The 27,381-nt window shown below is 52.4% G+C and overlaps 2 protein-coding genes across 9 annotated transcripts in view; one reads left to right on the top strand and one right to left on the bottom strand.

Moving 5' to 3' along the window:
- Window positions 1-484: 484 nt before the first annotated feature.
- Window positions 485-20,264, bottom strand: UNC45A (unc-45 myosin chaperone A). Of its 4 annotated transcripts, none has more exons than XM_030815040.1 (21): window positions 20,054-20,264; window positions 19,272-19,658; window positions 18,897-19,058; window positions 18,620-18,656; window positions 18,143-18,318; window positions 14,733-14,825; window positions 14,065-14,232; window positions 11,920-12,088; window positions 11,446-11,616; window positions 9,554-9,725; window positions 7,672-7,972; window positions 6,697-6,791; window positions 6,309-6,450; window positions 5,804-5,944; window positions 5,161-5,288; window positions 4,884-4,950; window positions 4,332-4,445; window positions 3,984-4,099; window positions 1,543-1,660; window positions 1,279-1,434; window positions 485-1,130 (listed from the first exon to the last, which is right to left on the bottom strand). In XM_030815040.1, exons 2-21 carry the CDS (start codon window positions 19,275-19,277, stop codon window positions 873-875), a joined length of 2,790 nt encoding a protein of 929 aa, XP_030670900.1. In that variant the 5' UTR covers window positions 19,278-19,658; window positions 20,054-20,264; the 3' UTR covers window positions 485-872. The 4 variants fall into 4 exon arrangements, with proteins under 4 accessions (XP_030670900.1, XP_030670903.1, XP_030670899.1 ...); XM_030815043.1 differs by having other exon boundaries at window positions 18,143-18,465; window positions 19,227-19,658; window positions 20,054-20,259; XM_030815039.1 differs by lacking the exon at window positions 20,054-20,264 and having other exon boundaries at window positions 19,227-19,326.
- The window catches only part of HDDC3 (HD domain containing 3), a 22,588-nt gene continuing 14,678 nt past the window's right edge, over window positions 19,472-27,381 (top strand). For 2 of the 5 annotated variants that reach the window (XR_004030605.1, XR_004030606.1), the window contains exons 1-3: window positions 20,472-22,168; window positions 22,487-22,542; window positions 22,653-22,893. Coding sequence is in view for 3 of the 5 variants with exons in the window: in XM_003268509.4 (XP_003268557.1) it covers window positions 22,057-22,168; window positions 22,487-22,542; window positions 22,653-22,893; window positions 23,191-23,321 (540 nt within the window). In the remaining 2 variants the exon portion in view is untranslated. Of the gene's footprint in view, window positions 19,618-20,359; window positions 20,445-20,471; window positions 22,169-22,486; window positions 22,543-22,652; window positions 22,894-23,039; window positions 23,678-27,381 lie in introns of those variants that run through there. The other 3 variants (XM_003268509.4, XM_030815051.1, XM_003268510.4) reach the window with 3 other exon arrangements.

Here is a 27,381-nt window from a genome sequence, read left to right as displayed (position 1 = left end):
CGAGATAGGGTCTCGCCCTGTCGCCCAGGCGACACTTTGGGAGGCTGCACTCTGGGCTCACTGCAACCTCCGCCTACCGAGTAGCTGGGATTACAGGTGCATGCCACCACACTCTGCTCATTTTTTTTTGGTATTTTTAAGAAAGAGTTTTGCCATGTTGCCCAGACTGGTCTCGAACCCCTGACTTCAAGTGATGCACCCGCCTCAGCCTTCCAAAGTGCTGGGATTACAAGCTTGAGGCACCGCACCTGGCGAGTTTCTTATTGATTAGCTTCCTAGGCTTACCCTTTGTCCCTCCAGTAGGATTAAGAAGCAACTCAGTGGGCCCTGGTTGGGGAATCCATGGGATTCCTTCCATGGAGGTGGCTCTGCCACTGTGAAGCTCCGTTGCACACTCACCCATGCCCAGCTCACACCCATACTCATCCACACTCAGAGACTCCCACTCACAGCAGCCCTCCCTGCCCAAGGACAGGGCACACAGTGGAGTTCTACACACTTTTATTGGAGGCGCAGGCCTGATAGCAGGCTCAGGCCAGGCTCACAGCTGGTGAGGCTGCTGATGTGTGCGCCCTTCCGCATGCCCCAGGATCCACAGGCTGTGTTGGGATGCACCTTCCCCATTCCCAGCTGACTACAGTAGTACAGAAAAAGGGCCCCTCTGAGTGAGGCTGCAGGCAGTGCTGGCCAAGCAGGGCTGTGTGACTGAACGTGGCCGCTGACTCAGAACAGAGGGCATCCTAGGGCAGCAAGCGAGGATAGGCAAGACTATTGGGCATGCCAGCCACCACCAGCCAAAGCTGCTTCTGTCCTTGCTCTCCGTGCCACAATAGGTAGCGTGTGCATGAGCCTTGGGCCCAGGGACAGCCCCCTCACTCTCCATCTTGGTTGGGTTGGATAAGCCCATATTCCACTGCTTTGTCCAAGCAGGCTGCAGCAGCCCTTGTGACAGGGCTGTGGTCACCCTTAGCTAGCACTGACAAGATCTCCATCATCTCGCTCTCCATCAGGGTGCTGGCAATCTCCCTCGAGGCCTCCACCATGTTCAGCGCCACCACAGCACCCCGGTGCTGCAGCTCCTGGTTGGAGCTCAGAAGCAAGCTCTGCAGGATCTCCAGCCAGTGTGTGGTCTGTGAGAAAAACAGGGTAGATATGACCCCCGGGCAACAGGCTCAACCTTGGCAAGGGTCACACCCACACACCCTAGGACTGCCCCCTTCAGCTGCTGCCGGGAGTTCCTGGTCCGTCCCTCCTCCCCCACCGAGAAGAAGCACTGACCACTTGGGGAATGCGGCTGCAGAGCGTGGGCCGCATGGAGGTAAGCATGGCCAAGCCCCCAGCAGCCGCCCGCTGTAGCAGCTCATCATCCTCTCCACTGTACAGCACCAGCAGCTTCAGTCGATCATTGCCCTGGGCTTCGAACAGGTCCTGCACCTGTGGCCAGATGTGGGGAGTGGACCAAGTCAGTTGGGTGTAAAGCCCAGCCAGGGCACAGGTACCTCTGCATCCCCGCCTGTGATGAGCACCCAGACCAACCCTCACCTCCTTGCTCATGGCCAAGTTACACATGCATTCTGTGGCCGCCCGGCGGATCATCTCATGCTCCTCAAACATGTAGCCTTCTATCATGGGCACAGCCTTCTCCTTCAGGATCTTCTGCCTGCAGGGCCACAGGAGGAAGCAGCAGGGATACGGTTTGGATGTTTTCCCTTCCAACCCTCATGTTGAAGTATAATCCCCAATGTTGGAGGCAGGGCCTGGTGGGAGGTGACTGGGTCATGGGATGGGTGCCTCATGGCTTGGTGCTGTCCTCATGATAGCAAGTTCTCGTGAGATCTGGTTATTTAAATGTGTGTGGCATCTCCGCCAGGCGTGGTGGCTCACGCCTGTAATCCCAGCACTCTGGAAGGCCGAGGCAGGCAGATGACTTGAGGTCAAGAGTTTGAGACCAGCCTGGCCAACATAGTGAAATGTTGTCTTTACTAAAAAGACAAAAAAAAAATTAGCTGGGCATGGTGGTGCGCACCTGTAGTCCCAGCTACTCAGGGAGGCTGAGGCAGGAGAATCGATTGAACCCAGGAGGTAGAGGTTGCAGTGAGCCAAGATTGCGCCACTGTACTCCAGCCTGGGCAACAGAGGGAGACTCCATTTCAAAAAAAAAATTGCGTGGCATCTCCCCCCACTGTCTCTTGCTCCTACTTTCACCATGTGATGTGCCTGCTCCTGCTTTGCCTTCTACTATGAGTAAAAGCTCTCTTGAGGCCTCCCCAGAAGCTGAGCAAATGCCGATGCCATGCTTATACAGCCTGTAGAGCCATGAAGCAATTAAATCTCTTTTCTTTATAAATTACCCAGTCCCAGGTATTCCTTTACAGCAATGCAAGAACAGACTAACACCGGCAGCATCATCAGAGTTTCTACATCCGCTCCACCCCTGCACCCACACCCTCATGCAATCAAGTCCCGGGCTGAGGATTTCCCTTGGCAATGTCCAAGGACCCTCTTGCACCAGGTATGAACTACAGTGCTTCTTAGCCTTCTAACCAGGCCTAGGAAATAGCATAGGATTGTGGAAAATGCTCAAAATTAGGATGTAGAAGACCAGGGTGGTGGTGATGGTGAGGCTAACACCTAACATTTGAGGGGTTTTGTTTCTGTGTTTTTTTGAGGCAGGATCTCACTCTGTCACCCAGGCTGGAGTACAGTGGCATGATCACAGCTCACTGCTGTAGCCTTGACCCCCCCAGGCTGAAGTGATCCTCCTGCCTCAGCCTCTCCAGTAGCTGGGACTACAGGTGCACGCCACCACACCTTGCTAATTTTTTTTCCAACTGTTAAGTTCAGGGGTACATGTGCAGGACATGCAGGTTTGTTACATAGGTAACCATGTGCCATCATGGTTTACTGCACAGATCATCCCATCACTCAGGTATTAAGCCCAGCATCCATTAGCTATTCTTCCTGATACTCTCTTTAATTTCTTTTTTAAATAGGGACGAGGTATTGCTACATTGCTCAGGCTGGCCTGAACTTCTGGGCTCCAGTGATCCTCCTGCCTCATCCTCCCAAATTGCCGGGATTACAGGTGTGAGCCACCACGCCCGGCCTCATTTGAGTATTTACCCTGACCAGGCACCTGGATCATCTTACTTAATCCTCACCATGGCCCTATAGTAAAGGTGCAAGTGTGATCATCATCACCACTGTTTTGCAGAATAGGAAACGGGCTAAGTAATGAGTAATATGTTCAAAGTCACAGTTAGTAATAAAACTAAAACATGCTGGCCGGGCGCAGTGGCTCACGCCTGTAATCCAAGCACTTTGGGAGGCTGAGGTGGGCGGATCACGAGGTCAGGAAATCTAGACCAGCCTGACCAACATGGTAAAACGCCGTCTCTACAAAAATACAAAAATTAGCTGGGCGCGGTGGCACACACCTGTAATCCCAGCTACTCAGGAGGCTGAGGCAGGAGAATCGCTTGAACCTGGGAGGCAGAGGTTGCAGTGAGCTAAGATCGCCCCACTGCCCTCTAGCCTGGGTCACAGAGCAAGACTCCGTCTCAAAAAAATAAATAAATAAAAATAAAACTAAAATATGCTGATATGGCACAATGCTAGGGGCCAGGTACCCATGTAATAAGTACTTTTAAGTGTATTTTCTCATTGTATTCTCCTCATCACTATGCCATGAGGTAGGTACTATAGTCATCCCATTTCACAGAGGGAGAAACTGAGACAGAGCAGTTAAGTAACTTGCTTGAGGTTACCCATTTGCAATCAGGGAAGCGAGGCAGTCTGACTCTAGAGTCTGCCCTGCCGTGCTGCCTCTCGGCCTGTCTCCTCCTCTCTAATGATGCAGAGCAGTCACTGTGAGCCTCACAGAAGCCAATGACCGAGGAGTGTTTCCCAATGTGTAAACTGCTGTGGGGGATATTCCAAATCCTGATGCCTGGTCCAGGCCCCGCAATCCCAAGGGACCTTACCGGAGCCTCTCGCTGATCCCAGCCAGGTTTGTTAGGGCCATGAGCGCCTCGAAGTTCTGCAGGCCTGAGCAGTTAAGGTGCAACAGGGAGACGAGGGGCCGGACCACCTCATAGATCTGCAATGTGCACCCCACCTGTCAGGGGTACTTGCCGTGGCCCCCGCAAGCCCCACCAACCCTGCAGGGAGGAGCCCACCCCCAAGAGAGTACTGCTGTCTCAGGCTGTCCTCCCTGCCCCAGGCCTTGGCAAAGCTGAAACTTCCTGCTGGTCCTAAAGGGGAGCTACAGCCCAGCCCACAGGCCATCAAGGACAGAGGGAGTGGAAAGGCCGGGGCAGGAAGACACGCACCCGCTCGCCAGGGAAGGTCATCTCAGGGTTGGAGGTGATGGTGAGCTTGGCAAGGGCCTGGGCTGCCTTTGTCTGCCCCACGTCCGTGCCTTCCAGGGCCAGCGGGATCAGTGCCTGTAGGAACAAGCCCGTCACTGCTCAGGACATGCCTGGGAGTGTAAGACCCCAACCATCAGGCTCCCCGGCCCTGACTGTGCCACCCTCACCCTCCTCCTTCTCTCCAGGCTTGACTCCCTGTGCAGACCCTCTGCATCCAAACACTTCCTGAAACACCTAATAAGGGCTGGACATGGATTGTGCTGGGCAGCAGGGCCATGGAGGTAAATGAGACAAAGGAACAGTGGAGCCTAGGACCTTCACAGCCACCAGTGTGGAGGGGCCAAGGAGCCTGCCCGCTTCCGCGTCACTCTCTCAGCGGGACGATGTTCCTCTGGCCATTAATAATATTTTTCTGTCCCGCATCTAACACCCAGCTCTGGCGTGGCAACTGCTGAGTCATGTTTTATAGGCTGATGGCTCAGCCATCAGGAAGGGGTGTGTAAACCAGCTTACCCTGCCGCCTCCCTGGGCAACCACAGTGCCTCGGTCCTCTACCTCTTCCACTAAAGCCAGGAAGACCCTGTGGGGAGAAGGCGGTGGTGGGCAGGCGGCTCTGGGACTCTGGCAGGCAGACGCTCCACTCCTGGGCTCAGCAAGGACGGCAGCCAGGCAGGCAGCCCCCGTCGCTCTAAGAGGCCCACAGCACTGGAACCTGCACCCTCTGGAGCCACATCCGCAGCCCTGAGGCTCAGGAGTTGGGAAAGGTTGGCTCCCGCCAAGGCTGGCTCACCTGGAGAGCAGCTCTCTGCAGGAACTGGTCAGCACAGGGCTGTCCGTCTTCACCATGCACACCATGGCCGACACCACACCCGCCGCCAGCAGCTTCTTCACCCGAGCCCGCACGAAGCTCGGCTTGTCCTGGGGGAGGAGGCAGCTTAGGAGAGGGGCCTGGGCTGACTCACAGAGAAAGGGGGACCCTTCTCACAGCAGCAGTTGAGGAACTGGGAAATAAAACAGCCAGCCAAAGGGAAACAAACTGGCTTAAAAGGGAGGCTGTTGGCCAGGTGCGGTGGCTCATGCCTGTTAATCCCAGCACTTTGGGAGGCTGAGGCAGGCGGATCACGAGGTCAGGAGATCGAGACCATCCTGGCTAACATGGTGAAACCCCGTCTCTACTAAAAATACAAAAAATTAGCCGGGCGTGGTGGCGGGCGCCTGTAGTCCCAGCTACTCAGGAGGCTGAGGCAGGAGAATGGCGTGAACCCAGGAGGCGGAGCTTGCAGTGAGCCGAGATCACTCTATTGCACTCCAGCCTGGGAGACAGTGAGACTCCGTCTCAAAAAAAAAAAAAGGGAGGTTGTTCTGCTATGGATGCCCTGGGTTAGCTGGTCCCCATGGTGGGGAACCCTCCAGCCCTTCTGGCGGCCCCTCACCTTGGGGTGCTGCTCGGGCACGTGCTGCTTGGCATACTTGGCCAGCTCCACCATCTTGGGGTCAGGCTCCTCGTAGTCATAGCTGTTGGTGCAGTTCACCAGCGCCGAGGCCACCGCAAAGAGCACTGACCTGTCCTCAGACTGCCAGGACACAGAGGCATTCACATGGGCATCCCGGGGCAGAGCAGTACTCAGACAAATGCTGCCCAGGCCCAGGCCCCCAATTCCACCCTCAGCTGGGACCCTTGGGTACAGGATGAATTCAGGAAACTCCCCAGGCCCCAGACTTTGGGAGCTTACAAACTTGACCTCCCCAGCTCCTCCAAGAAGAACGTCCTTGCTAACACCACTGGTGCTGGCCAACATGCCCACAGTACACAGAGCAGCCACTCAGCCACCAGCCCTCCTCCCTGGGGTCAAAAGACCCCATTGGCCAAGCCCTGCCGAGAAAGCCTGGTAATCCTAGACAGTGTCCCCAGGCTGACAGCAGGAACCACAGAGCTACCCTGCTGAGCTGGAACACAGCTTTCAGAGCAGCCGCATCCTCCACAAACTCTTCCTTCACGTCGGCATCAAAGGTCAGGTAAGCCAGGCCCTCCACTGCCCAGCGCCGAGTGCCTGCGTCGATCTGGTCATTGCACAGCCACCTGGGGACATGCAGGATAGTGGATGACCCTCAGGATTGGGGGTAGGGAGGGGTACACCAAGGCCAAGGGGGAAAAAGCAAGGGTTTGGGCATCCCCTCAATGTACAGAAGCAGTTCACGTACCAGGATCCAGACTGCATCCCCTGCCTGAGCCAGAGGGCAGGACGGGAGGAGGCCCCAACCCCCACCCTTGTGTCCTGAGATCTATCCCACAGGTGGGGAACCACAGCAAGGCCAGATGACTCACTTTCGACACTGCTTAGCCAGTTTGAGAGTGGAGCCTTCAGCAAACTGCTTCATGCTGAAGTCAGTCCCTCCAGCCGAGCCCAGCTTACAGAGTCCCTGGAGGAAGAGGGCAAAACCAGTTGGCCTCTGGGGAAGGAGGCAGGAGCTGAGCTCCTCCACACCTGGCTTGGACTCCCTCCCTGGCACTCTGTCATGGCCTCCTGGAGGCTACACAGACAAATCAGCACCCTCTCCCTCCAGACCACCACCTAGAGCATGTGGCAGCAAAATCAGCTACTGGGGTGGCCGCATGACACAGCATCTGCAGACACTGATGCGCTGGCCACTGGACAGTCGTGGGCCCCACCCCTTCCCAGGCCACACTGAGAATGGCTCTGTTTCCTTCCATGTCGCACAAAGAAGCCCTCTGCAGGTGGAGTTGAGAGGCCTGTGGGGAAAGGACAGGTGCTTCAGCCACAGCCAAAATCCTTATGGGATGGAGAAATCCAGGACTGAGTGCCCCAGGGAGGAAGACCAGCTTCCACAGTGTGCACAGCCACAACAGGCTCATGGAGAGCCAGGTAGTCCCCAAACCCCCAAACCACCAGCTCCCAGGAACAGTGCATGACCCCTGTAGGCTCAGCCTCAAGCCCCATGGTGGGAGGAGCCATGCCAGTGTCTCTCGCCACAAGAAGGCCCAGAATCTCATTCATTCATTCATTTATTTTAGAGAGGGTCTTGCTGTGTTGCCCAGGCAGGAATGCAGTGACATGTGTGACTCACTACAGCCTCAACCTCCTGAGCTCAAGTGATCCTCCTGCCTCAGCCTCCCAAGTAGCTGGACCTATAGGCATGCACCCAAGCCTGGCTAATTTTTTTGGAATTACAGTATTCCTTATTTTCATCTAGAGTGTGCTGGGGCCGCACCCTGCAACACCGGCTGGACCAGGACCCCTGCCTGGCTGCCTGCCCACCTACCCCAGGCCCACCGTCTCACCACTAGCGCCCGGATGCGGATGCTGTCCTTCTCGCTGCGCTTATATAGGTCCTTCAGCAGCGAGACACCATTGGCAGTGATGAATGAGGCCCGCTTAGCCTTGCCGGCTGCGTGGATCAGAGCCTCCACAGCCACCAGCTGCTCCTCCTCCTGCTCAGAGGCACACAGAGCAATCACACTCTCCATGACACCGCTCAGCTCCAAGGCCCGGTTGCCAGCGTCACATGGGCCCTGCAGGAGGCAGGACACCGTCTGGATGGCCCGTAGCTTCCCGGCCAGCCCTTGGCCCTCAAACCAGCTCCTGAGGGGCACAGGGTGACAGCTGTCACACCAAGGCCAACATAAAGGGACTCTTCTTCTCTCCCTTCCCCTCCACTGGCCAGGCACCTGCACTTCTTGGACAGAAACAGCAGGAAAGCTGCCAATGGGAGGACTAGGACGTTTCCACCTGGACACTAATGGCTGATTTTCTTTATCAACACTTTCACTCGAGCCTTCCCTGACACAGTATCTAATACAGGTTACTCCCACATGACCATTGATGTCCCTTCCTGGACTTAAGCTCTGAAATGATTCTGCTTATTTCATAATCTATCATCAGTTTTCTCCCCAACAGCTGTAAGCTCCTTTGATTTTTTTTTTTTTTTTTTTTTTTTTTTTGAGACAGTCTCACTCTGTCCCCAAGGCTGGAGTGCAATGGCATGATCTCGGCTCACTGCAACCTCCACCTCCTGGGTTCAAGCGATTCTCCTGCCTCAGCTTCCCAAGTAGCTGGGATTACAGGCACCCACTACCACGCCTGGCTAATTTTTTGTATTTTTAGTAGAGATGGGGTGTCACCATTTTGGCCAGGCTGGTCTCGAACTCCTGACCTAAGGTGATCACCCACCTGCCTCCACCTCCCAAAGTGCTGGGATTACAGGCATGAGCCACCGCACCTGGCCTATAATCTCCTTTAAGAACAAAGACTGTCACCTGGGCGCGGTGGCTCACGCCTGTAATCCCAGCACTTTAGGAGGCCAAGCCGGGCAGATCACCTCAGATGTGAGGTCAGGAGTTCGAGACCAGCCTGGCCAACATGGTGAAACCCCGTCTCTACTAAAAATACAAAAATTAGCCGGGCATGGTGGTGGGCACCTATAATCCCAGCTACTTGGGAAGCTGAGGCAGGATAATTGCTTGAACCTGGGAGGGTGGAGGTTGCAATGAGCCAAGATCATATCATTGCACTCCAGCCTGGGCAACGAGAGCAAAACTCCATCTCAAAAAAAAAAAAAAAAAAAAAAAAAACAAAAAAATCCCAGCACTTTGGGAGGCCAAGGCAGGCGGATCACCTGAGGTCGGGAGTTCAAGACCAGCCTGACCAACATGGAGAAACCCCGTCTCTACTAAAAATACAAAGTTAGCTGGGTGTGGTGGTGCGTGCCTGTAATCCCAGCTACTCAGGAGGCTGAAGCAGGAGAATTGCTTGAGAATCGCTTGAACCCTGGAGGCGGAGGTTGTGGTGACCCGAGATGGTTCCATTGCACTCCAGCCTGAGCAACAAGAGTGAAACTCCGTCTCAAGAAAAACAAACAAAAAAAGGACTGTCATGTTTCATCTGTGTGGGAACAGATGCGTAGGAAGTGTTTGGTAAACCCAGTACGTGCTTGATGGCGTTTGTTGCATTATTGGAACATTGATTTGAGAAAGAACCGCCCTGGGGAGGCCACTTTGGAGCAGGAAGTGGGCCTTGGGACCACTTTCCCTTCATCCAGCCCCCAACTAGTCCTCCCCAAGACTACTCTTTCTGCTGGTAACCTTTCATTTCTGCCCCACCTCAAGGAGTCAGAACTTTTTCGCTAGAATCCCTGGCAACGGGAGGTGAAACAGACTTCCTTACTTGATGTAGTTTTCACAAAGTCGGTGGAAATTCTCCCTCTCCGCATCACACCTGAGGTCATCAAAGAGCTTGCTGAGGAGAATAGAGGCGCTCATGCGGCTGTTCGCCGTCACTGCGAGCTCCCCAGGAGGGTCCTGTAGAGAGCCCCCAACTTCCAAAATCTTTTTCAGACCTGTAAAGACACCCCGTTTAGACAGCAGAACACTAGTTCCAACCCCTAAAAGTAAAAGAAAGAGGCTTCCTAGGAGATGTGGAGAAAAGCAAGACAAGAAGGCTACAGAGTTCTAACAACTGCGTCCAGGGCAGCCCAGAGAATCTGCTTAGCTGATCTGCTACCTAAGGGAGGCAGCTGTAGGATCAGGAAGGACCTCAGAAGTGAGGCCTGCATGCCAGCCCTGCCCCTGGGGCCAAATGCTCTGGAGCTTTTGAGGTTCCTCATCTGTAAAACTAAGGAGAAAAGAATATCCACACCTCATAGCATCATTGTGAACACAATATCCACACCTCATAGGATCATTGTGAAAGACCCTGCTCATGCAAGGCCTTTGCAAAGTTTTTCTTATTTATCTTTTTTTTTTTTTAGACAGAGTCTCGCCCTGTTGCCCAGGCTGGAGAGCAATAGCGCAGTCTCGGCTCACTGCAGCCTCCACCTCCTGAGTTTAAGTGATTCTCCTGCCTCAGCCTCCAGAATAGCTGGGATTACAGGTGCGTGCCACCACACCTGGCTAACTTTTTGTATCTTTTAGTAGAGACGGGGTTTCACCATGTCAGCCAGGCTGGTCTCAAACTCCTGATCTTGTTGTGGTCTGCCCACCTCGGCCTCCCAAAGTGCTGGGATTATAGGCATGAGGCACTGTGCCCAGCTCATATTTATCTTTTAGGGGAAGAGAGATGAATTGATATATCTACCTTTATTTTTTCCTCTGAGTATAGAATATAGAAGTAATACATGCTCACTCAAAAAAAAAAAAAAAAAAAAAAAAAAAAACAGGGCACAATGGCTCATGACTGTAATCCCAACACTTTGGGAGACCAAGGTGGGTGGATTGTTTGAGGTCAGGAGTTTGAGACCAGCCTGGCCAACATGGTGAGATTCCATCTCTACTAAAAATACAAGAATTAGCCGGGCATACTGATGCGTGCCTGTAATCCCAGCTACTCGGGAGGCTCAGGCAGGAGAATTGCTTGAACCCGGGAAACGGAGGCTGCAGTGAGCTGAGATTGCGCCACTGCACTCCAGCCTGGGTGACAGAGTGAGACTCCGTCTCAAAAAAAAAAAAAGATACAGAAAGCTAATCCAGCCTCTCTGCTAACCTGCTTGCAGACCCGCTCAATGTGCATGTATCTGCACACACATATGATAGAAGAATCTAACTCTGAGCCCCCTAAGGGTAGTTCCTGTGCCTGTAGGTGTTGCAAGAGCTGAATCCCATTGCTCTGGAAGATCTTCTCAGCTCCAACATCCTCCTGAACCACAGGACGCACTTCACTGCAGACACATAGCTGGAGATAATAACAACTTTTTTTCTTTTTTTTTTTTTTTTTTTGAGACAGGGTCTCCCTCTGTTGCCCAGTCTGTAGTGCAGTGGTGCAATCATAGCTCACTGAAGCCTTGACCTCCCAGGGTTAAGTAATTCTCCCACCTCAGCCTCTGGAGTAGCTAGGACTGCCGATGCACACCACCATGCCCAGCTAATTTTTTTAATTTTTCATAGAGACAGGGTCTCGCTATGTTGCCCAGGCTGATCTCAAACTCCTGGCTTCAAGTGACCCCCTGCCTCTCAAAGTGCGTCATCCACCATGCCTGGCCCCACTCACAACTTTTCTTATTACTCCTAAGGATAAACAAACTTCAGCTGCCGAAGCAAGTTTTTGTGAACTATATCACCTACCTTGGTCAATGACCCAGAGGGTGAGGCTGTTGTTGGGGTCCTTGAGAGACTTCCGGGGCACTGCTTTAATCAGGAGGGTCAGGGCATTGTCTCGGCCTTGGCCAGAGACCCCCACCTCTGTCAGCAGATCTAAGAGGCTACTGATGAGGACCTTCAGCTCCCGGGCGGGATCTGGCAACAAGAAGACATCAGTGGGCTCCACAGCAGCCCAGCCCTGTTTGACCCTTGAACTTCCCCAACAAACCAGGGAGACACAGGGAAGGGGGGATCCACATCCCAGGCCCCAGACTGAGCTCCAGCTTTGTCCTGAGGCACTTTGGCTGCTGAGAATCTACAGTAAAATAATGTCACCAAAGCATATTCCAAACAACCTGCAGCTGCAAGTCTGGTCCCCAAAAAACTGGCCTGGCTGGCTCAGCCCCATCCCTTCCATGACAGTAACGTCCAAAAGACCCCAGACCTGCTTCCACTCACCCACGATGATGGCGCCTTCTTTGCCTCGGAAGCCTTTTTTGATGCCTTCCTTGAGGGCATCAAACATAACCTGCAGCAGGTGGCAGGCAGCCAGGGACACAGCCTGGCTTTCCACACCCAGGATGGAGACTACTCGCCGAGTTCCCAGTATGCTCAGGGTTGCCACTGTCTGGGGTGGGAGAGGTAAACAGAAGCTTCCAGTTGGTGAAGGGCAGCTACAGAGATCCCTAACTGTGAGTTACAGAATACAGCCAGAAGGAGAGAATTGGGTGGAAGGCCCAGCTCCAGGTGAACACAAGACAGAATGGATGGCATGACCCAGGGTAATGGCGGGATAATTTTGTTAGAAAGATTTCCTAAAGGAAACATTACACAGCAATGCCCTACTACCTCTCCTTGGTGCCAGAGAAGACATAGTACACCGCAGCCCTGGGAGCAGCTGCTTTAGCTCACGTCTCCCCAAGAAAAAGACCTAAACCTAGACGAAGCTACCCGACCACCAGGCTTAATGATCTAGTTCTTCCCCAATCTAAACCCCGAGGTTCTTTCCACACCCTGGGGATGTGGACGTAATGTACACGGAATGGGCCCATGAGACCTCTCCACCCCGTTTCTTTTTTTTTTTCTTTTTTGAGACGGAGTCTTGCTCTGTCACCCAGGCTTGAGTGCAGTGGCACGATCTGGGCTCACTGCAAGCTCCACCTCCCAGGTTCACGCCATTTCCCTGCCTCAGCCTCCTGAGCAGCTGGGACTACAGGCGCCCACCACCACCACCACCACGTCCAGCTAATTTTTTGTATTTTTAGTAGAGACGGGGTTTCACCGTGTTAGCCAGGATGCTCTCTATCTCCTGACCTTGTGATCCGCCCGCCTCGGCCTTCCAAAGTGCTGGGATTACAGGCATGAGCCACCAGGCCCCGCCCTCTCAACCCTGTTTCTAAGCTGGAGAACCCTAGAAGGCCTGCTTGGTCCACTAAGCCCAAATCCTGACTGCTTCCACTTAGCAGCTAAGTGTCCTTGGCCAAGACTGTGAACTGGAATGGACAGGAAGGCAGGAGGCAACAGAATGCATATGCTTTTAACAATCTTAGCCTTGGGAGACCGAGTGCAGCCCAAGCTTAGCCTGAAGAGATTTCATTGACTGTTTCGCAGTTCCACCCCTATCTAGGAATTGTGGGCTCCTCTAAAAGCAACTAAGGGTCTAGTCTCTTGTCCCCACTCCCCTGGAGCAAGCCAGCTCAGGTAAGAGCTGGGGGCATGGACTTCACCACACCGGCCCAGGAGCAGGACTGTTCTTGCTGAACTGTCCATGCTGGGCCACCACCATCCATGCTGAGAATCATGTTGGGATCAAGCCCTACGTGTCCGGTCACTGTCTCGATGGTAGAGAGATGCTGTGGTGGCCAGGCACGTTCTGGGCAATGAGCTTGCTTGTGCCATATGGACATTGAAGGAGTCAGTGACCAATGTGTTTTTGTGAGTTGCCTGCAGGAAAGCTGGGGCTCACACTTGTAAGCCCCCCACAAAGCAAGTGCTTGGGGTACCCCAAAGCTGTTTTTGCTCTTTCTACCCTACTTCATCCTAATTTATGTTGGTCTTTTTCACGCCATTTTTATTTTTTCTCTCTTGTTACATGTATCTCCTTGTACTCTGCCTTTTCTTTTTTTGTTGTTTTGTTTTGTTTTGTTTCTGAGATAGTCTCGCTCTGTCACCCAGGCTGGAGTGCAGTGGCGCGAGCTCAGCTCACTACAACCTCCACCTCCTGGGTTCAAGCAAGTCTCATGCCTCAGCCTCCTGAGTAGCTGGGATTACAGGCGCGTGCTACCATGCCCGGCTAATTTTTTTATTTTTAGTAGAGACAGGGTTTCGCCTTGTTGGCCAGGCTGGTCTTGAACTCCTGACCTCAAGTGATCCACCTGCATCAGCCTCCCCAAAATGCTGGGATTACAGGTGTGAGGCACCATGACCTGCCTAAGTTCTTTTTAGAATAAGGTAAGGGGTAGAATAAGGTAACGTAAGAGGGTGGAAGAGTGGATGGATGGATGGACAGGCAGATGGGCGGATGGACAGACGGGTGGACAGAGGGACGGATGGACAGACAGACAAAGGGACTGAAGCTGTAACCAGCCCCTCCACTCCACCTACCCGTGACTGATGCTCAGAGCAAATGCCAACCAGCGTACGCAGAGCCGCCAGCATGAGGTCAGTCTCTCCCGTGTCCAGTAAACGTTGCAAGAGCTGAACCCCATTACTCCGGAAGATCTTCTCCGCTCCAGCATCCTCCCTGGCCAGCACCACCAGGTTCTGAGAAGCCTACGTCAAAGGAAGTACATTATAATGTTGATACTGCACGTGGCATAGGATGCAGCACTGGTGAGCAGGGGCCCCGAGCCCCGAACCTCACTGCTTCCACTTCACAGTTGAGTGACCATGGCCAAAAAATAACCTCTTTGAAGTTTAGCTTCCCCTGTAAGTAGAGGGAAGAGCCTTCTCTCGGGATTGATGGTTAGAGCAAATGAGTCCCCAGCAGAGCCTGAGGGGCTGGGACAGTGCCTCAGTTACCTCTGTACACCCAGTTCCTGGCACAGGGCCTGGCCAACAAGGTACTCTGTGAACACTGGTTCTCTTTCCTTGGTTCACGCTAAAGCCCCAGACCCTCAGAGCTCCCATCCAGGCCCCATGAGCCCAGCTGCACGATTGGAGCAGCGGCAGAGCAGGGCAGCAGGGGCTTCGGGGACCTACATGGGTGAAGGATGCTATGGATGGGTGGCTCATGTGGGAGCTCACTCACTGACTCAGCCCGGGGCCTGTACCTTTTGCTTTTTCTCAGTGCCCTTCTCCTCTGGGTCCAGCAGTATCTGGAACATCTGTTCCACTTTGGCATCCGTCGAGGACATGTACCGCATCTAGACAAACCAACAAAGCACGGAGGCAATCACGGCTGTTGGCCAGAGACATCACACTCCCTATTCATTTGTCTCCAGCTCCTCACTCTGGGAGGCTCAGGGCTAGCACCTAGCTACCCTGGGCAGGAAGAGACTTGCCTGGCAGCGCCTCCTAAATTTCCCGCAGCTGTTTTTCTTTCTGGGCTATTTCCTGCTTGGGCAGCAGGGGCAGCGCCGATGCTGTAGTGCCTTTCGGGAGGGGAGGTATCGTGTCAGCTACGAGGCAACCCACTCCCAGTGGTGCCATCTACGTTGTGGCAGCGTGAATGGGCTTCCCGTGGCACTGAACTCAGCATTTATACCTCCTGCCAGGGAGCTGGCAGATCGTGAGGTAGTTGCTAACACTTCCTTTAGCTCCAGAATTCTCTTTTCACTGTTTTAAAAATAATCTGAGCTGGGCGCAGTGGCTCACGCCTGTAATCCCAACACTTTGGGAGGCCGAGGTGGGCAGATCATCTGAGGTCAGGAGTTTGAGACCAGCCTGGCCAACATGGTGAAACCCTGTCTCTACTAAAAATATAAAAATTAGCCAGGTGTGGTGGCGGCTGCCTGTAATCCCAGCTACTCGGGAGGCTGAAGCAGGAGAATCACTTGAATCTGGGAGGTGGAGGTTGCAGTGAGCAGAGATCCACTGCACTCCAGCCTGGGTGACAGGATAAGACTCTGTCTCAAAACAAATACATAAATAAATAAATAATAATCTGAACGGGCAAGACCATCCTAGGCCTACTCCCCCACCCCCAAAGTCCTGGGCATAGATGGTGGCACAAGCCTAGCATGTGGACCACCCGCCTTCCTCTCTTGCATCCATGGCGGCCATGACTAACCAGTCATGGCACGTTCCCCTGCTCGGCTTAGGCAATCTGCTTCCTAATTCTTCTCAACATAGGACTCTGGGCAGCCACTGCCAATCAGAGTTGGCATTGAGAGAGGAAACCTATTTGCTTTCCCAGGTTTCAGCATTTCAGTGAAGTGTCTGCCATCATGTTATCTGCTTCCACTGTATCAGCATTTTAACATCAAATTATCTGGTGAATTTGAGCTTGGTTGTAGCTCATAATTAGATTCTTTTCTCCTAATTTAAAAATATACATATTTTATACAATTTCTCTTTATTAAAAAAATATGAACAGGTGATGCAGTCTCCTTTGGAAAGCCCTCTCAATCCCATTCCTTTCCCCAGGGGTCACAACGTTATCATTTTGACGTATATCTTTTAAAATGTTTTCCTGAAAAAATAAAGAAACAAAAATGCATATTTGGCCCAGTGCCATGGCTCACGCCTGTTATCCCAGCAAGTTGGGAGGCTGAGGTGAGTAGATCCCTTGAGCCTAGGAGTTCAAGACCAGCCACCTGGGCAACACAGTAAAACCCTGTCTCTACAAAAAATATAAAAATTAGGCGAGCGTGGTGACATGCATTTGTCCCAGCTACTTGGGAGGCTGAGGTGGGAGGATTGCTTGAGCCCGGGAGGCAGAGGTTGTACTCCAGCATGGGTGACAGAGTGAGACCCTGTCTCAAAATACATAAATAAATAAAAATAAAAATAAACTTAAAAAATAAAATATTTTTGGCTGGGCGCAGTGGCTCACACCTGTAATCCCAGCACTTTGGGAGGCCAAGGCAGGCAGATCACAAGGTCAGGGGCTCCAGACCATCCTGGCCAACACGGTGAAACTGCATCTCTACTAAAAATACAAAAAATTAGATGGGCATGGTGGCATGCTCCTGTAGTCCCAGTCCCAGCTATTTGGAGGACTGAGGCAGGAGAATTACTTGAACCTGGGAGGCGGAGGTTGCAGTGAGCCAAGATCGCACCACTGCACTCCAGCCTGGGCAACAGAGCAAGACTCCGTTTCGAAAAATTAATTAATTAATTAAATTTAATATTTTCTGGCCAGGCACGGTGCCTCACGCCTGTAATCCCAGCACTTTGGGAGGCCGAGGCGGGCAGATCATGAGGTCAGGAGATCAAGACCATCCTGGCTAACACGGTGAAACCCTGTCTCTACTAAAAAATACAAAAAATTAGCCGGGTATGGTGAAACCCCGTTTCTACTAAAAATACAAAAAAATTAGCCAGGTGTGGTGGCGGGTGCCTGTAGTCCCAGCTGCTGGGGAGGCTAAGGCAGGAGAATGGCGTGAACCCAGGAGGTGGAGCTTGCAGTGAGCCGAGATTGCGCCACTGCACTCCAGCTTGGGTGACAGAGCAAGACTCCATCTCAAAAAACAACAAAAAAAAAACCATTAAATATTTTCCTTTGTATTTACATACCCAAGTGTACCCACAGAAAAAATACAGCATTGTTTTGCTATGCAAGGGATCATTAACATAAATGATATTATACTATATGTGTTATTGTATATTTTGCTTCTTTTCTTTTTCAAAAGAGACAGGGCCTCACTCTGTCAGCCAGGCTGGAGTGCAGTGGCACGATCATATCTCACTGTAACTGCAAAATCCAGGGCTCGAAGGACTCTCCTGCCTCAGCCTCACAGGTAGCTGGGACTACAAGGGTGTGCCGCCACACCCAGCTAACTTTTTAGGTTTTGGTAGCAACAGGGTCTCATCATGTTGCCCAGGCTGGTCTCAAACTCCTGGCCTCCAGTGATCGTCCCATCTTGGCCTCCAAAAGCACTGGGATTACAGGCATGAACCACCATGCCCTGCCTATTTTGCTTTGTTCATTCGACAAGTGTCCCAGAGCTTCCCATTTCAATATGTGTGTATCTACCTATTCTCAGTAACTATATAAGAGTCTATAGTAAGGACATTACCCAATTTATTCAGCCATTCCTCTATGGCTGGGCATTTAGGCAAGTTCCAAGTTTTTCTTACTACAAAAAAGGCTGAAACAAACATACACATGTCTACTTGTGCACATGGACAAGGTTTCTCTGAGAGAAACAGCAAGAAGTAAACATATGGGATCACAAGATACGCTCATTTCAAATTTAATAGATATGCTAAAGTACTCTCCAAAAGAGCTGTACCAATTTATACTCCTCCAGCAGTCATCAGAGAGCCCTTGGCCCCCAGCCTCACCACTGATGTGTCTGCCTCTCTCCTTCTCGAAAAGTGTACAAACTTTTAAATATCTGCCAAACAGACCTCCAAATCAACAGTAACGTGCTGTCATCTTAATTTGCTTTTCCCTGGCCACAGGCAAGTTTCACTTGCCATCGGTATCTCTTGTCTGGAGAACTGTGTCTACACCCCTGGCCCAGACGCCTTCACCACCAGTCAATGCTTCCACCTCTCTGGGTCACTGACATACCTTCTCCTGAATCTGGCCCCCGATGTTCCGCAAGGCCTCCTGGAAAACTTTGTTCTTGGGCTCCAAGCTCACACATCTCTGCAGGTCAAGGACAGCCTGGTCCAGGCGGCCCAGCTTCTCTAAGGCTTGGCTCCGCCGGTAGAGTGCTTTGACATCCCCACCATCCTTTTCAATGGCTGAGCACAAACAGGAGCGCTGTCAGCACCCATGAGGCCACCGTCTCCAGGCAAGAGCGGTAGGGAAAGATCTCGAGGGAAGGCCAGAAGAAGGTGGGGGGACGAATGTGGGGCTCGGTGCTTCAGCCTCAGAAAAGGTGAGGGTAGCTGCAGAAAAGGAAAGGCCCGAGGCAGTGGGAAAGAAAGAAGGCAGATGTGTCTCTGGGGCCAAAGGAGGAGAATGTGATGGTGCAGCGGTCCCAGAGTCCTTGCCCACCACAGAAGCCCTACAGCTCCACACCAGGGCCCACCATTCCCCTACCTTTGGATGCCTCTGTTTCTGCTTTGTCATAATCTTCCTGTAAGAGAAAGACAGGAGCCTGAAGGAATGGTCATCTCCCTCTCGGGGCACTAATCAGGCAGCAGGGGTACTTTCGCTCTCCAAGGTCACCCGATCCCCCACCACCCTGAGGTGCAAAAGACATCTGGCAAGCGGGGATGGCCTGGGAGCGTGAATGCCCAGCTGGGGCCCAAGCATCAGCTTAGATGGGCGAACCGGGGCCCGGGCAGGCAAGGGGAAGAGCGCCAGTCTCCCTCACCAGCTTGAGGTGGCAGGCGGCCCGGTTCCGGTGCAGAATGGCCTGGTCCTGGGGCGTCGCGTCCAGACCCAGGGCCTGAGTGTAGGCCGCCAGGGCGCCCCCGTAGTCTCCACATTTGAACAGCTCATTGCCCTCTTTCCGCAGCTGCTCCACTGAGCTGGCCTGTAGAGAGAAAGGGGGCGGAAACGTCGGAGGGGATTCGGGGCAGAGCCCGGGAGCTAAGGGGAGAGGAGAGGAGGGATCGGGGCGAGCCTCATGGATGGAGAGAAGGAGGCCGAGGATGGTCAGGGCGGGTGCGAAGGGGTGATGGCGCGGGGGTTGGGTACGCACCCCGGGGGTGGCCGGCCGGGGCTCGGGGGTCCCTGGACCACTCACAGTCATCGCGGAGAGGTTGTCCGGTGCCCGCGCAGGCGCAGTCTCTGGCGCGGGGCGAGTCGGGGCTCTGGACGCGGCCGGGAGCTGCCCCGCCCTACTCTTGCGTCGGAGGTGGGGTTAGAGAGGGGCAGAGCTAAGGAGTGAGCGCGCCCGGGCAGGGGCGGGGCGCTTGGCTCTGGATCGCAGGTGCAGGCAAGTTCCGGGCGCGCCTAAGCTGTCCCCGCAGAGACCTGCAGGAAGCTCGCGGCGGAGGACCCAGAGGGAGGCCTGCGGTGGCTCCAGCCCCGACTCCGGCCCCGACCGCAGCAGAAGTGCACGAGGTCTACGGTCATCAGGGTCACAACCAGTAGGTTGTAGAGGCCCAACACTAGGAGCGGGCCTGAGCCCCTGCGGGAGAGAAAAAGTATCTGGATCCCGGCCCCGGCCGCGCTCTCGCTGCTGCGCAATGTGGAGGGTACAGAACCCCTGGGAGTCCGGAGAAAGCTCAGGACTCCCTCCCCAAATAAGTGTAGTCTTACATACACACATTTGCATACGAATTTAGGAGCTCATCCTAGAGCCACCTATGGGCAGATTCAGGATGGGTCCCCATTACCAGCTTGCACAGCCCCCTGAACTTCTCCTTTGTAATTGTAATCATGATCTACATGATTTTCTGTTGCAGTCTGTCTCTTCGCTAGTCTGTAAGTTACAAGCCTCCCACCCCATAATTTAGGAACAGAGCCCCAGATACTGGAACACCCTTGTCGATGTTCCAGTGGCTCCGAGGTTGGAGATCTCACCTGAGGATGGGCGGGGGCGGAAGAGCGGACAGATTGACTTGGTACAGGGCCTCAAATTCAGCCGCGGTGCAGCAGGAGCCCCCTGCAGCCTGCAGGTGGCAGCAGTAGGCTTCCTCTGGAGAATCAGAGAGACGAGGGCAAAAGAAACCAGGGTAGTGGCGGCCATCGACATCCCGAGCGGTCTGGCACAAGTGAGGGTGGTGGACCAGAGCTGAAGAGAGAGGTGGGGGGGCTAGAGACAAGCAGGAGGGATCTTTCCACAGCTCACTCCACCCCTACTGGAGAGTAAAAGAGATCAGCCCCTACCAGACGAAGACACCCTTCCACCCATCCCCATCAGTTCCAGTTCCCAGGAATAGCCCATAGCACCAGAGGCAGGTGGGCCGCAGGGGTAAGTGCTGTACCTGAGAGAGAGGTTGGCTGGACAAGGGTCACCCAGCTGAAGAGCAGCAGTAGACCCACGGATAGGCCTGTCAGCAAGGGGCCTGACCTCCTTCTCTGGATGCCCATGAGAGTTCACCACCACCCCTGTCCTGGTCCTGGGAACCCCAACATCTCTCTTTCTAGGCCATGACTGCAGACAATAAGGAAATAAAAATCAAAGCCCCAAGGCCCTCGGGCACCATTAATACGAGCCTGAAGCTTCTCTATCACAGGCTTTTAGAGAGAGATGACAGGGACTGGGTTTTTATCTCCTGTTGGAAAACATGGGGCCTGCATTGCCAAACTGCTGAGGGAGAGAAGGCTCAAAGGACTAGAGGACAGAATGAGGGATGAGAGAGCAGCTGAGCCATTAGTATGAAGAACAAACAAGCATTTAGAGCCAAATATGTTTCTACCCATTCTCCAACTTCCAGGCTGCCATGGAAGCTCTGGGAATTCTGACCCTCCTATTTCAGGTCCCAGAGACCTCAGTTCCAGCATGTGGGGCTTCCCTCCCTAACCTCTGCTACATGGCAACCACCAAGACTAGCTGAAAACCAAGGGTGACTCCTTTCATTAGCTTTTCCCCTGAGCCTTATCTGCCCCAGCTACCAGCCAGAACACAAAAGCTACCTGTCTGATTAGAGTATACTTAGCTAATAGGGAACCCCCTCTCACAGAGAAGTTCTATAGGGATCACCAGGTTTCTCTTACCCCTCAGCTGCCCTAAGGCAGAGAATTTCTCCAGAAGGCCACCAGCCAGCAGAATTAAGTGTTATTCTAGTGCCTACCCAGGCCTGACAACATCATGATCCCAGGACAGCAATGACAACACTCATCACCCCAGGGGCCCACAGAAGATGCCTAGAGACTGACATAGGAGCTCTCATGGCATAAGAAGACAGTGCAAATTTCATCTGCAACACTGAGGACAAAGGCAGTTCCTGCAGAAACGTCACAGCTACCTGGGAGCCTAAGTCTGAAGCAATTAGGCAGGGCTCCCAGTGAATGCTCTGATTTTTCAGGTCAGTCCCTAGGGTCTCCTGGAGGGCCCAAAGGTAGACTCCCCTGCCCACAGAACCTGGCCCATCCCTACAGGGAGAACTATTTTTAGAACACTTGGAGAATTTTCAGAGCTTTTACAGGTTGAAGATTGTTCATGGGGGGAGCTTCTGGGAGAAGCTGTCTCTGAGTCTGAGGGTATGTGGATTGTCCTTTCTTCCCACTCCCATAGTCCCCTGAGCCTTGGCCACCCTGGATTCAGAGCACTGTGAGGCCACTGCCTTATTTCTTGTCTGTCTTCCTCTTTTCCACAGACTGTGGGCTCCCAGAGAGCCAGGCTTATGTTCTTGCACCCCCAACAGAGCACACTGAGCTGGGGGCTGCGATGCTGAAGGCAGCTGTCCACATCACTTGCTCTCTGCGCCGGGCATGTCAGCTCCAGAGAAATTCATCTGGGGCAGGCCCAACTCGGCCCGCTGAATTAGCCTCCACGATCCCCGGGCCTCCCCGGCGCCAGGGGGCGCTGTAAACGTTCCGTCCGGGCCCCCGCGGCCGCAGTCGCCCGCCCCATCCGCGCGATGGGCTCCGAGGCGGCGCAGCTGCTGGAGGCTGCCGACTTCGCGGCTCGCAAGCACCGGCAGCAGCGGCGGAAGGACCCCGAAGGGACCCCCTACATCAACCACCCCATCGGTGGGCGCGTTGGCCGCGGAGCGCCGCCTGCGGCACCTGGGCTGTGGGGACTGGGAAGGAAACGTGGGGGGCGTGCACCTCATTGAGCACCTATTTTGTCCCAAGCTTAGTGCGATATACCGTTTAAGCCTCATAACAATTGGAACGGTAGGCATGATCGTTCCCTTTGTCGGTTGACTCCCAGAGGGTAAGGGACTTGACCAAGGTCACCCAGCTAGTGAGAGTCCACAAGGGGCCACATCTGGCTCTCCAAAACCCACAACACACCGCCTTGGGACTACCTCCGACCTGACTTCCTGCTTTGCCCCTCCCCGTCAGGTGTGGCACGGATCCTGACCCACGAGGCGGGAATCACTGACATTGTGGTGTTACAGGTAACTTTCCCCCTTCTCTGCTAGGAGCCTGGGATGGGGATCAGGGGCCCCATTCAGCAATGGGCAACCCTTGGCTGACATCTCAGGGCTGAGTGGGAACTTGTCCCCAGGCGGCCCTGCTCCATGACACGGTGGAGGACACGGACACCACCCTGGATGAGGTGGAGCTACACTTTGGGGCACAAGTGCGGCGCCTGGTGGAGGAGGTAACAGATGACAAGACTCTGCCCAAGCTGGAGAGAAAGAGGCTGCAGGTGGAGCAAGCGCCCCACAGTAGCCCCGGGGCCAAACTGGTGAAGCTGGCAGACAAGCTGTACAATCTGAGGGACCTGAATCGCCGCACCCCAGAGGGTACGCTTTCTATGGGCTCTAAGGGAAAAGGGAGGGGGATGCCGCCTTCTGAAGACACAGGTTGGTCAGTTCCCCTGAAAAACCCTGGGCATTCTTAATTCCCAAATTAATCCTATTGGACCACTCTTTGATCTTCTTTCATACAGTAAAAATACAATAGCTGGGCCAAGGGGAAGTTTTCAGGACAGCTCATTCCATCAGGAACTCATGGCCTTGAACCAAGCTTGCCAGGAAGTGGGGAAAAGGCAGTGCTTTCCTTGACATCACGCTAGCAAGTTTCTGTTGACTCTTATGCAGGATGGTCAGAACATCGAGTCCAGGAATACTTCGAGTGGGCAGCGCAGGTGGTGAAGGGGCTTCAGGGAACAAACCGGCAACTGGAAGAGGCTCTAAAGCATCTGTTCAAGGAGCGGGGGCTGACACTCTGATCAGTGCTTGAAGCTATCCAGAGGCACAACTCCAGCTTCGTTCAGGCCGGAGAGGATTCATACGCCATCTTTTCTGTGTCTCCAGAGCTCCCTCCATCCTTCCCAGATATTAGAGGTCAAAAAAAGACTTGCGTTTTTTCTCAATCTGAAGGTCTCCTGCTAACTAAGCTGAGCCCCGCGTGTGGGAATCAGATGTACCCATCCATTTCTGATGCACTCACTGCCTCTCCCCAAGTCTTGGGTCTGTTTGCTATTTTGCATGGTGGGATCTCTGGCCCCTCAGGGACTTGAGATTATATAAGTACTAGTTCCTAAGACGTTATGGAAAATAAAAATAACTGTGGATTAAGGTTTAAGCTGCTGCTGCTCCTTCTCCAGCCTCCGACTGGTAGGCTGCATATTTGTCCTTCAGCAAAGCAGGACTAATTGTGTGTCCCGGAGTCACCTCCCTCAGGTTGCGGGCCTCAACCCCTCCGAACCTGGCTTCCTTGTCAGTGAGATGGGTTGTGTAATTATCAGGTTAGACTGTGACGTGCCTGATGGAGCCTGACACATAAGTGCTCAATAAATGGTAGCAGCCTTTCCCATTTAGAAAGTTGGAAGGGGGCCAGACGCGGTGTCTCTCGCCTGTAATCCCAGCACTTTGGGAGGCCGAGGCGGGCCAATCACTTGAGGTCAGGAGTTCAAGATCAGCCTGGCCAGCATGGCGAGGCCCCGTCTCTACTAAAAATACAAAAAAAATTAGCCGGGCACAGTGGCTCGCGCCTGTAATCCCAGCTACTCAGGAGGCTGAGGCAGGAGAATCGCTTGAACCCGGGATGCGGAGGTTGTACTGAGCCGAGATCGCGCCACTGCACTCCAGCTTGGGTGACAGAGCGAGACTCCGTCTCAAAAATGAAAAAAGAAAAGACGTATTGGAAAGGAAGTGCCGCCCGCTTACTGACAACCATTGCTGGGCACGGGAGAGACCCCAGCAGCAACATGATTGGGCCGGTGGGGGATTCTGGTTCCCCAGTACCTCTAGCCGCGCCGGAAACTCGGTGACTCGCAATCCCCTCGCCCTTCCGCATTGCGGGTTACTTCAGTGGTTAAGTGACAGGGACTTCCGGGAAGGCCCGGAAGTGGCCCGGGGCTTTCCGACCCCGGGAGCCGGGCAGTAGGCGGAGTGTAGGGGAGGCGGTGGAACTTTGCTCGATGGCCACGGGGAGGGATTGCCCGGTGGTGGTTTTTCAGTCGTTGCTGAGCAGCTGAGGTTTATTTTTATGTATTTTATTCTGCATCCAGTCATCCATTAAAGCCAAAATTTATTAAGCTGTCTGGAAAAGCGATCATCTTGGGTACGAGGAAATTGTTAGGTCAAAGCTTTTCGACTACGATAGTTGTTTGCCCAAGTGAAGCCCCAGCGGAGGGCTCTGCGAAAAAGTAGGTGAAGGGCAACCAAAAAAGCCGAATTAAAAGAAAACAAATGAACAAAGTTCAGTGTAATCCCCAGGGTATGGTACATTTTGGAAAACTTTGAACTTAATTTTTTTAAATTAGTTTTGCGGGAGTAGGATTACGAGATTTTTTTTTTTAACAAAAGATGACTTTGTTGTAGTCCACTTTATATGTTTTGTTGCCTGTGTTTTTAGTGTCATATCTAAGAAATCGTTGCTAAATCTAATGCCATGAAGCTTTTCCCGTTTTCTTCTAGGAGCTTTCGTTTTAGCTTTTGTTTTTTTTTTGAGACGAAGTTTCACTCTTGTTGCCCAGGCTGGAGTGCAATGGTGCCATCTCGGCTCACCACAACCTCCGCTTCCCGGGTTCAAGCTATTTTTTTTTTTTTTTTTTTTGAGACGGAGTCTCGCTCTGTCACCCAGGCTGGAGTGCAGTGGGGCGATCTCGGCTCACTGCAAGCTCCGCCTCCCGGGTTCACTCCATTCTCCTGCCTCAGCCTCTCCGAGTAGCTGGGACTACAGGCGCCCGCCACCACGCCCGGCTAATTTTTTTGTGTGTATTTTTAGTAGAGACGGGGTTTCACCGTGGTCTCGATCTCCTGACCTCGTGATCCGCCCGCCTCGGCCTCCCAAAGTGCTGGGATTACAAGCGAGAGCCACCGCGCCTGGCCAGGATTCAAGCTATTCTCCTGCCTCAGTCTCCCGAGTAGCTGGGATTACAGGCGTGCGCCACTACGCCTGGCTAATTGTTGTATTTTTAGTAGTGATGGGGTTTCTCCATGCTGGCCAGGCTGGTCTTTAACTCCTGACCTCTGGTGATCCACCTGCCTTGGCCTCCCAAAGTTATAGTTTTAGCTCTTACAGGTAAAGTCTTTGATCCATTTTGGGTTAAATTTCTTTTTAAATCAATTTAATTTGGTATAAGGTATACATGATGTTATGAGGCTACATACAGGTAGTAAAAAGGTTACTATAGTGAAGCAAATTAACATATCCGTCATTTCACATAGTTACCCAATTTTTTGTTGTTTTTGTGGCAAGAACGTTTTGGGTTAATTTTTGTATATGGTGTAATTTTTTTGTATATACACCATATACAAAATACATGATGCATGGTTTTGCTTGTGGATGTCCAGTTTTCCTAACACCATTTGATGCAAGGTCTGTCCTCTTAGTACCTGTTTTTGGATTTTTTTATTTTTTATTTTTTAGTAGAGATGGCGTTCCACTAAGTTGGCCACACTGGTCTGGAACTCCTGACCTCAGGGGATCCGCCCACCTCAGCCTCCCAAAGTGCTGGGATTACAGGTGTGAGCCACTGCACCCAGGTGAATTTTTTAAATATGTTGAAAGTACGTCTCACTCTGCAACTTTCTTTTCCCTCACTAATATTTTTGAGATTTATGTTGATACATGTATATACTTACATCATTCCTTTAGTTTACTTAATAGTATTTTATAAACAGATAGTATTTTATGTATGCATTCTCTTTTGATAATCAGTTGTTGTTCACTTTTCACCACACCAAATAGCGCTGCAGTCAACATTCCCATACATTTCTTTGTGCATCTGAATCACAAGGTGTGCTTATATTTCTTCTGAACAAGAAGAAACCTTGGATAACTTTTTTTTTTTTTTTTGAGACGAGTCTCGCACTATCGCCCAGGCTGTAGTGCAGTGGCACGATCTTGGCTCACTGCAACCTCCACCTCCCAGGTTCAAGCCATTCTCCTGCCTTAGCCTCCCTAGTAGCTGGGACTACAGGTGTGCACCACCACGCCCGGCTAATTTTTTGTATTTTTAGTTAAGAGACGGGGTTTCACCACGTTGGCCAGGCTGGTCTCAAACTCCTGACCTCATGATTCTCCTGCCTCAGCCTCCCAAAGTGCTGGGATTACAGGCATGAGCCACCATGCCCAGCCTTGAATAACTCTTAAAAATACTGCTATCTAGAATTTTAGTTCCTGCCTCTTTTTAAACTATAAAATAGTATTACATTTATAGCCAGTATTTATTTAGGTATACCCTCCCTCTCATTAGTTTATGCCCCTAGACAAATTCTCTTTTTGCTTAAGTACACCTGTTTTCTTCCACTAAAGTTTTGTACATTGCAAACTCTTGAGTCTTTGCATGTCTGAAAATGTCTTCATTTCCCCCTTGCTCTTGAATGGTGTAGCTGATAGCAAATTCAAGGCTGAGTTTTCTCTAGGTTTGAATGGACTCTGGGTGTCTATTGTAGCTAACTAGATGTCTGCTATCACTGTGATTGTCCTTCCTTTGTAAGACTTTTCTATTTTTTTTTTTGAACAGCATCTCCAATTTGCATTCATAAAAGTATTAATCCAAATTGCAAAAGTAGACTTTTACAGAGTCACAGGTCAGTAACAAAACAGGAAATGAAATGTTCCAGAGACTTTTTTTTTTTTTTTTTTTTGAGATGGAGTCTCGCTCTGTTACCCAGGCTGGAGTACAGTGGTGCAATCTCGGCTCACTGCAACCTCCGCCTCCTGGGTTCAAGCGATTCTCATGCCACAGCCTCCCTAGTAGCTGGGATTACAGGTGCGTGCCACCACGCCCGTCTAATTTTTGTATTTTTAGTAGAGACAGGGTTTCACCATGCTGG

This window comes from Nomascus leucogenys, chromosome 6 (genome assembly GCF_006542625.1).
Source record: "Nomascus leucogenys isolate Asia chromosome 6, Asia_NLE_v1, whole genome shotgun sequence".
Classification (NCBI taxonomy): Eukaryota; Metazoa; Chordata; class Mammalia; order Primates; family Hylobatidae; genus Nomascus; species Nomascus leucogenys.
Note: the sequence above shows the minus strand (reverse complement) of the source record. Positions and strands in the feature narration are given on the sequence as shown.

Coding starts and splice junctions, on each gene's coding strand:
- UNC45A (XM_030815039.1), bottom strand. CDS start 19,277: ATGACTGTGAGTGGTCCAGGGACCCCCGAGCCCCGGCCGGCCACCCCC. Junction 7,973..9,553: donor CTTTGTGAAAACTACATCAA/GTAAGGAAGTCT, acceptor TGTGCCCCTCAG/GAGCTGGTTTGAGGGCCAAG. Junction 1,435..1,542: donor ACTTGGCCATGAGCAAGGAG/GTGAGGGTTGGT, acceptor ATCTGGCCACAG/GTGCAGGACCTGTTCGAAGC.